This window comes from Protomyctophum bolini (genome assembly GCF_963924005.1).
Source record: "Protomyctophum bolini genome assembly, chromosome: 2".
Lineage (NCBI taxonomy): Eukaryota > Metazoa > Chordata > Actinopteri > Myctophiformes > Myctophidae > Protomyctophum > Protomyctophum bolini.
The window spans coordinates 46,257,831-46,268,483 of NC_137863.1; the positions used below are offsets into that span (position 1 = coordinate 46,257,831).

Below are 10,653 nucleotides of genomic sequence, written 5' to 3' on the forward strand. Positions count from 1 at the left end.
AGAGCACAAGATAACCGTGGTTAATTATAAATGTATGTGATTAATTGTCAACACGTCCGTTAGATGTGTTGAAGAATGATGTCCTTTTCATTACCGTGTGTGTGTGTGTGTGTGTGTGTACACATGTCACAGTATGATTGGAAAAGGTGCACTCGGTTTCACCGAGGTTGAGGATGACTTGCGCCAAGAGAGGCACCGGATGACATATGTATCGAGAGGGACACACACACACACACACACACACACACACACACACACACACACACACACACACACACGTCATCAGAATACTTGTGTTTTTCCAACAGAAGATTAAATGCGTTTGAAAATGTTCATGTTGTATTAGTCCACTTCCAACATTTCACTCGTCTGCCTGCCTGCCTGCCTGTCAGAGACTCTGTCTCTCTGACACAACGTCCTGCAGGCGTTTTAGCAACACGTCGGGGCCGCCTGTCCCTCCCACGCCCGTCCCTCCCCCGTTCTCGGGACACGCCCTCTTGCTGGGCGATTGGCAGTCCGGCGGTGACGTCATCGGTGACATCATTACGTCTCCGTCCAAGGTGAACGCCCTCTTCCTGCTCACGCAGCCCTGACGAATCATCCTGTTGATGTCCGTCAACTCCTGTGTGAAAATAATAATAATTATACCGTCAACTCTTGTGTGAAAATAATTCATATATACCGTCAACTCTTGTGTGAAAAAAAAATATATATATAACTGATTAACATCTTGAACGCTGGCATGGCTGCATCTGCCCCCAAAAACAGCAGATCTACAAGCAATGTGACACATTGTGAGCTTGTATGTAGATCTTCAATTCTTTGACGGAGAGATTTTGTAGACGGGGAAAAAAGCGTAGACCAAGTACAGCAAAGAAGAAGAGGGTTCAAATCTTATAGACATAGAGCGGTAGACGCCTCCTTCGGTTCTGGGGGGCGAGTGAGTACTCCAGTGAGGGCACGTTGGTGCTTCACTAGTCTCGCGTGGCCAGACTAACTATATAGAGGCAACAGTCTGGCCACATGCGACTGACTAGTGCTTCACAGAAGCTTCGGCGGGCGTCACAGAGCGGACGCCCGGGTCCGTCTGACGCGCCACCGGAAAAGTACTGGATAATGTGATTGGCCAGTATAGTCACTTGAGTGACAGTGTGACGGCATGGCGAAAGCGTGCCTTCCGCCCTCACATCGCTCCAATGAACTGCAGCGGCCAATGAAGCCATTTCTTTTATATACTATATGGTTCAAATGGTGTGTGTGTGTGTGTGTGTGTGTGAGAGAGAGTGCTCGCACGCGTGCGCTCACCTTAGAGGGGCTCCCGTTGATCCTGTAGGTGTAGGAGGAGCCCCCCGGGGTGGTCATGTGACCCGGGGCGATCATGTGACGACTCGGGGAGGACTTGTGAGGAGAGACGTACAGAGAGTGTCTCTGAGACACGAGGCGGGGCGAGAGAGGCTGAGACCGGAACGACGGGAAGGGCGAGAGAGCAGGGGCGTCCATCTGAGAGAGAGAGAGAGAGAGAGAGAGGGCGGGACGGGACAGACACAGACATACAGACAGACAGACAGACAGACATTATTATATTATAAAGAAATAAATAATTTGTAATTCTATTATGCATGTAATGTGCATGTCATCACCTGTACACCAGAAAATATGGTTGGACAATATGGTTGGAAAAAAAAAAAATTAAGAAAAAAAGGGAGTGACGTCTTAACGCCCGTGGCATCCATTACAATTAGATTTTTTTTTTAATTCTCGTTTATTTTGCTAGCTATAGTTACAATAACCGTTTCTTCTTCTGTTTTCCACATGAACATAATCACATTATGACCACATGAAATGAAATGGGAGTTAAAAGCTGCAATTTGTAAAAAAAAAAACATCAACAACATTTTCATACTGAAATTCCCAACGTCGTTGAAGTGGGACTCATAAAATGTCCCAGGGACTCGTCTAAAAGACCAACCCTGCATCCCGGGACTCATTACATTGAAAACCTATTTACATCACTGAACGTCGTCAGTGAGAAACGGGGCATTTACATGCGTCTATATGTTCATTCTATTCAGATTCCCTGAACAGATATAGAGTTCCTCTGCTAGACACTTCTTTTCAGTAGCAAAGCAGTACAATTAGCAATAGCATTAGGCTAATCATTCAATAAAACCTGCAGGGGAAAACATGCATTTTCAGAAAACGTTGAGTGTTTGCCTGTTATCTCTCCTAATGGTACCAACATCAATACAGCATGGAATTGTGGACAAAATCATATCTGAAAAAATAAAAATAATAGAGCTTGATATGAAAAAGGCTGAAAACCACTGATATAACAGAAGCAATATGATGAGAGGCAACTGGGTGAGAGTTTTGGGACATTAAACAGCATTAACAAATACAAATAAAACATTTGATTAACAATCAAAAAAACCGCTCCTCACAGAACACACACTTCTTGGAACAGACATGTTACTGTCCAATGAAGTGATATTTTAATATCACTTGTGTCTACCGCTTTCCTGTCTCTCTACACAGAACTGAACCGTCTGAAATTAAGCATCCGATGACTAAAATATATATAATATAAAATAAAATAAAAAGGAAAATAATCATAAAATTTGGACTTTCCTATATTGGGGGAATAATTTGTTCAGTATGTCCAGCGCTGACGTGTATTATTATTCAAATTTCACTTTGTAACAAACTTTTTACTTTGAAATGTTTTGTAGTTTCTGAGTTAATTATCTTCAACGACCAATGCATACTTAATGGCAATAGCTCAAAATGTGGCATGCTGCTACATGTCACTAATTTAGTACTAGAAGTTAAAATGATATGGTTTGTGATAAATATGCAATAAAGGCCTACATGTCACCTACTTTGAACTAACACCATAATTATGCTCTTGCAAGACCGACGTTCAATAAGTCAAATATGTTATGATAAACTATGACCTACTGTTTATACCATTCTTACATCTGTTCAAGTCTAATTCCTACTGTAACTGTACAACAACTATAGAATGTAGTCTTTTCTTGCATTCTGTGATTTTGGTTTATGGGTGAGGGGAATATTGTGAATGGAAGGAAAATATACAAAGCCAAATCCAACAAAGGCACAGTGAGCTTTAAACCTTCAGCCATGGTGGCAATATGTTTAGCTTAAAAAATGTGATCTATTATTTCAGAAAGAATCAAATTAAATGTGCAATAATTTACAGCTAGCTAAATAACTATTACACAATCATTTAAAAAATGGCATGATTATATAATGATTCAGTGGTAAGTAATAGGCCCACTACAAGCACTTTTAGAATGAATGAACCTGCTGTGAGACAATATAAAAGCAAAAACACAATCTGAATCAAATTACAATAAAAAAAAGCGAAAGATTGAGAATACAATGTTTTAATTATACAAATATGACGGGTGAAAGGGAAAGTAACATACCATGGTCTTTGGGTTCCTCCTGTTCAGCAGAGTTGAGGTTGACCGAGTTCATCTTCTCCTGAAGTCTGGAGTCCACAGTCAGATCTGATCAGAAATGATTGATATCCAGGAGCAGTTGTGGAGAACTGACACAGAGCAACTCTTCTTATACTAGAGAGCCACTAACTGCTTGGATTGATAGGCCAGAGAGGAGAACAATAGAACCATCTCTCAGCCAATCACAACCTAACAAACTGCTGCATGCTCCACCCCCCTCCTCCCCCGGGCATGCTCTATACATGTATCATTATGTACATAGTATTAAAAGCGTAAATGTATGTACTGTATCAGTACAGTGAATTGTTACTGAAGCAGAGACATATTCCTTCAGTCACAACAGAACCAAGTAGAACCAGCTCTGATGAAGAAACAACTGCTTCTTATACTGTGATCTTCATTTATCTTACAAAATGTTATATGCTTTAAAATTACAAAGTTTACTATTGACTCTCTATTTTATGTTACTCGTTAAATGTGTGAACACACATGAACACACAGCACTCCTACAAACCACAGATTAACAACAACTCTTGACTCTGAACATTTAACCAAGATAAATAAATCACAAGTAAAGTCTACCAGTTACAGGTTTTCCAAGACACAAACTGCCACCCACCCCTGCACTAAATAGTAGGAAGTCATCACACATTGACTTGTAAACTATTCTACATTGTTATAATTAAGTTGCTTTATTATCTTTCAAAAAGGGAGTGACGTCTTAACGCCCGTGGCATCCATTACAATTAGATTTTTTTTTAATTCTCGTTTATTTTGCTAGCTATAGTTACAATAACCGTTTCTTCTTCTGTTTTCCACATGAACATAATCACATTATGACCACATGAAATGAAATGGGAGTTAAAAGCTGCAATTTGTAAAAAAAAAAATGGCAACATTTTCATACTGAAATTCCCAACGTCGTTGAAGTGGGACTCATAAAATGTCCCAGGGACTCGTCTAAAAGACCAACCCTGCATCCCGGGACTCATTACATTGAAAACAAGGACTGGTGTTGTTTTGTACAGAATATCATAAAATGACCGATTAGCCCACATACAAGACAGTGAAGACTTGTACACCATGTATCAGAAAATAAAAGCTACAATTAAATTAGTAATGTTTCTGCATTTACTCAAATCAGCAAGGAATGCACAAGTCCAATACTTTACAGCAGAGGAAACAAGAAATTAGATTGAAAATCACATTCATAGTAAGTGGAAATATTTCAAACATGATTTTTTTTCCCCCTGCTATTTCACCATTTGACCCAAGTTACACCGATTTGTTGTTGATGTGTGTGGGCGGGGCGGGGGGCAATTGGCTATGCTATTGAGATGCAATTCAGTCCGTTGACTCATTGAGAATAAAGTAGTGATTTACATATGTGTGTATGGGACAGTAGCCTATATTGTGTGAAATTAGTCACTAAGTACTAGAAGTTAAAATGATATGGTTTAATTGTGATCAATATGCAATAAAGACCTACATGTCACTAACTTAGTAGCCTATACTAGAAGTTAAAATGATATGGTCTGTGATCAATATGCAATGAAGTCCTACATACTTAGACCTAGAAACCCCATTCCAACCTATTTAGGGTCATCTTACGTACAGTAGACATGTTTGCCTGAAAAGGAATCTTTGTTTCATAGAAATAGGCCTATAGTGCTTTCAAATTTGATACATTTATAATGGGGCTCAATGGCAGATATTGGCAAATCAAAAAATCACTTTCACCTAGAAATTCCATTCACACTTTATATAATTCAGCTTACTGTGGAGAAATGCTGAAACTTTTTTACTTTTAAATGTTTTGAAGTTTCTGAGTTATTTAACTTAAACGCCCAATGCATTCTTAATGGCAATAGCACAAACTTTGGCATGCTACTAGTCCTACATACAGCTAGAAACCCCATTCCAACCTATTTAGGTTCATCTTACGGTGAACATGTTTGCCTGAAAATTAATCTTTGAAATGTTTCATAGTTTTAGAAATATAGTGCTTTCAAATTTGAGAAATGTATAATGGGGCTGTACTAGTCTCCCTCATTTTCACCACCCCTCTCTACACTAAATATCTTCGCGGAAAATAGTCGAAAAGTTTTATAGATCAGTGGTTCTCAAAGTGGGGTCAAAATGTTGAATAATTTAGATTTCTTTCTTTTTCTCTCTTTTTCCAATGTAGCTAAATTATGTAATGTTGGTAACCTACACAATCTACACAATTAGAGAATGTGTAGAATAATTGCTATTTTTGATTGCCTGATTGAGTGTTTGCCTGTTATCTCTCCTAATGGTACCAACATCAATACAGCATGGAATTGTGGACAAAATCATATCTGAAAAAATAAAAATAATAGAGCTTGATATGAAAAAGGCTGAAAACCACTGATATAACAGAAGCAATATGATGAGAGGCAACTGGGTGAGAGTTTTGGGACATTAAACAGCATTAACAAATACAAATAAAACATTTGATTAACAATAAAAAAAAAAACGCTCCTCACAGAACACACACTTCTTGGAACAGACATGTTACTGTCCAATGAAGTGATATTTTAATATCACTTGTGTCTACCGCTTTCCTGTCTCTCTACACAGAACTGAACCGTCTGAAATTAAGCATCCGATGACTAAAATATATATAATATAAAATAAAATAAAAAGGAAAATAATCATAAAATTTGGACTTTCCTATATTGGGGAAATAATTTGTTCAGTATGTCCAGCGCTGACGTGTATTATTCTTCAAATTTCACTTTGTAACAAACTTTTTACTTTGAAATGTTTTGTAGTTTCTGAGTTAATTATCTTCAACGACCAATGCATACTTAATGGCAATAGCTCAAAATGTGGCATGCTGCTACATGTCACTAATTTAGTACTAGAAGTTAAAATGATATGGTTTGTGATCAATATGCAATAAAGCCCTACATGTCACCTACTTTGAACTAACACCATAATTATGCTCTTGCAAGACCGACGTTCAATAAGTCAAATATGTTATGATAAACTATGACCTACTGTTTATACCATTCTTACATCTGTTCAAGTCTAATTCCTACTGTAACTGTACAACAACTATAGAATGTAGTCTTTTCTTGCATTCTGTGGTTTGGTTTATGGGTGAGGGGAATATTGTGAATGGAAGGAAAATATACAAAGCCAAATCCAACAAAGGCACAGTGAGCTTTAAACCTTCAGCCATGCTGGCAATATGTTTAGCTTAAAAAATGTGATCTATTATTCTGCATATTCTGCTGTGAGTTACATTTGGATTACATTTAAACCCATATTCATGTCCTTGTATGGGTCTTCCTCACGTTCCACTTGCTATTCAAGCAGAACCATTCAGATAGATGAGACAATCAAGTACACATAGAAACCTAATTTGCACTTGACTGCTCCAAATGAAGCTGTTCAATTGTGTTTATAGTTGTTATTGTTCCTGGATCTTCATTTATCTTAATTGCTGTTACATTGTGTGTAACAAAAGAAAATCAGAAAACACCTCTGACTTGTTTGCCTTTACTTGTGACTGCACAACCATTATTTATGCTCTACACAGAACTGAACCGTCTGAAATTACTTTAATACAAAGTTAATTAAATAAATAACACAGTGTGGTGATACAACAATCCAACGTTTTATTATTGTACAAATAGCAATTTAACAGATCAGAACATATTCCACCGCTGAGAAATAATAGTAATTCCTCTGTTAAAACAGAGTGTTCAGTTTTAGTCATTTTAGAAAAATATGATCTTTGAACATAATTGTCGTTAGAAACTCAGTTGAGATTATTTACATACAACATACGATAATTGGATGTCTTATACAAAGCTGACCGGAGTCCCCCAGCGGCCTGTACTAGTCTCCCTCATTTTCCATAGGGTTTCTCTCCAGTGTGAATTTTAAGGTGTCTTTTAAGGTTGGACATATCAGAAAAGTGCTGTCCACACTGATCACATCCATAGGGTTTCTCTCCAGTGTGAATTCTCTGGTGTTTTTTAAGGCTGGACATTTCAGAAAAGCGTTGTCCATTTACTCAAATCAGCAAGGAATGCACAAGTCCAATACTTTACAGCAGAGGAAACAAGAAATTAGATTGAAAATCACATTCATAGTAAGTGGAAATATTTCAAACATGATTTTTTTTCCCCCTGCTATTTCACCATTTGACCCAAGTTACACCGATTTGTTGTTGATGTGTGTGCGCGGGGCGGGGGGCAATTGGCTATGCTATTGAGATGCAATTCAGTCCGTTGACTCATTGAGAATAAAGTAGTGATTTACATATGTGTGTATGGGACAGTAGCCTATATTGTGTGAAATTAGTCACTAAGTACTAGAAGTTAAAATGATATGGTTTAATTGTGATCAATATGCAATAAAGACCTACATGTCACTAACTTAGTAGCCTATACTAGAAGTTAAAATGATATGGTCTGTGATCAATATGCAATGAAGTCCTACATACTTAGACCTAGAAACCCCATTCCAACCTATTTAGGGTCATCTTACGTACAGTAGACATGTTTGCCTGAAAAGGAATCTTTGTTTCATAGAAATAGGCCTATAGTGCTTTCAAATTTGATACATTTATAATGGGGCTCAATGGCAGATATTGGCAAATCAAAAAATCACTTTCACCTAGAAATTCCATTCACACTTTATATAATTCAGCTTACTGTGGAGAAATGCTGAAACTTTTTTACTTTTAAATGTTTTGAAGTTTCTGAGTTATTTAACTTAAACGCCCAATGCATTCTTAATGGCAATAGCACAAACTTTGGCATGCTACTAGTCCTACATACAGCTAGAAACCCCATTCCAACCTATTTAGGTTCATCTTACGGTGAACATGTTTGCCTGAAAATTAATCTTTGAAATGTTTCATAGTTTTAGAAATATAGTGCTTTCAAATTTGAGAAATGTATAATGGGGCTGTACTAGTCTCCCTCATTTTCACCACCCCTCTCTACACTAAATATCTTCGCAGAAAATAGTCGAAAAGTTTTATAGATCAGTGGTTCTCAAAGTGGGGTCAAAATGTTGAATAATTTAGATTTCTTTCTTTTTCTCTCTTTTTCCAATGTAGCTAAATTATGTAATGTTGGTAACCTACACAATCTACACAATTAGAGAATGTGTAGAATAATTGCTATTTTTGATTGCCTGATTGAGTGTTTGCCTGTTATCTCTCCTAATGGTACCAACATCAATACAGCATGGAATTGTGGACAAAATCATATCTGAAAAAATAAAAATAATAGAGCTTGATATGAAAAAGGCTGAAAACCACTGATATAACAGAAGCAATATGATGAGAGGCAACTGGGTGAGAGTTTTGGGACATTAAACAGCATTAACAAATACAAATAAAACATTTGATTAACAATAAAAAAAAAAACGCTCCTCACAGAACACACACTTCTTGGAACAGACATGTTACTGTCCAATGAAGTGATATTTTAATATCACTTGTGTCTACCGCTTTCCTGTCTCTCTACACAGAACTGAACCGTCTGAAATTAAGCATCCGATGACTAAAATATATATAATATAAAATAAAATAAAAAGGAAAATAATCATAAAATTTGGACTTTCCTATATTGGGGAAATAATTTGTTCAGTATGTCCAGCGCTGACGTGTATTATTCTTCAAATTTCACTTTGTAACAAACTTTTTACTTTGAAATGTTTTGTAGTTTCTGAGTTAATTATCTTCAACGACCAATGCATACTTAATGGCAATAGCTCAAAATGTGGCATGCTGCTACATGTCACTAATTTAGTACTAGAAGTTAAAATGATATGGTTTGTGATCAATATGCAATAAAGCCCTACATGTCACCTACTTTGAACTAACACCATAATTATGCTCTTGCAAGACCGACGTTCAATAAGTCAAATATGTTATGATAAACTATGACCTACTGTTTATACCATTCTTACATCTGTTCAAGTCTAATTCCTACTGTAACTGTACAACAACTATAGAATGTAGTCTTTTCTTGCATTCTGTGGTTTGGTTTATGGGTGAGGGGAATATTGTGAATGGAAGGAAAATATACAAAGCCAAATCCAACAAAGGCACAGTGAGCTTTAAACCTTCAGCCATGCTGGCAATATGTTTAGCTTAAAAAATGTGATCTATTATTCTGCATATTCTGCTGTGAGTTACATTTGGATTACATTTAAACCCATATTCATGTCCTTGTATGGGTCTTCCTCACGTTCCACTTGCTATTCAAGCAGAACCATTCAGATAGATGAGACAATCAAGTACACATAGAAACCTAATTTGCACTTGACTGCTCCAAATGAAGCTGTTCAATTGTGTTTATAGTTGTTATTGTTCCTGGATCTTCATTTATCTTAATTGCTGTTACATTGTGTGTAACAAAAGAAAATCAGAAAACACCTCTGACTTGTTTGCCTTTACTTGTGACTGCACAACCATTATTTATGCCCTACACAGAACTGAACCGTCTGAAATTACTTTAATACAAAGTTAATTAAATAAATAACACAGTGTGGTGATACAACAATCCAACGTTTTATTATTGTACAAATAGCAATTTAACAGATCAGAACATATTCCACCGCTGAGAAATAATAGTAATTCCTCTGTTAAAACAGAGTGTTCAGTTTTAGTCATTTTAGAAAAATATGATCTTTGAACATAATTGTCGTTAGAAACTCAGTTGAGATTATTTACATACAACATACGATAATTGGATGTCTTATACAAAGCTGACCGGAGTCCCCCAGCGGCCTGTACTAGTCTCCCTCATTTTCCATAGGGTTTCTCTCCAGTGTGAATTTTAAGGTGTCTTTTAAGGTTGGACATATCAGAAAAGTGCTGTCCACACTGATCACATCCATAGGGTTTCTCTCCAGTGTGAATTCTCTGGTGTTTTTTAAGGCTGGACATTTCAGAAAAGCGTTGTCCATTTACTCAAATCAGCAAGGAATGCACAAGTCCAATACTTTACAGCAGAGGAAACAAGAAATTAGATTGAAAATCACATTCATAGTAAGTGGAAATATTTCAAACATGATTTTTTTTCCCCCTGCTATTTCACCATTTGACCCAAGTTACACCGATTTGTTGTTGATGTGTGTGGGCGGGGCGGGGGGCAATTGGCTATGCTATTGA

The 10,653-nt window shown here is 37.0% G+C and overlaps 1 protein-coding gene across 1 annotated transcript; it reads right to left on the reverse strand.

Moving 5' to 3' along the window:
* Positions 1-388: 388 nt before the first annotated feature.
* On the reverse strand, positions 389-1,500 carry LOC308334424 (retinoblastoma-like protein 1; the record flags this gene model as incomplete). Its single annotated transcript, XM_080791159.1, has 2 exons — positions 389-622; positions 1,306-1,500. The coding sequence occupies 2 exons, from the start codon at positions 1,498-1,500 to the stop codon at positions 389-391; spliced, it is 429 nt and encodes a 142-aa protein (XP_080647285.1).
* Between the last annotated feature and the right edge of the window lie 9,153 nt (positions 1,501-10,653).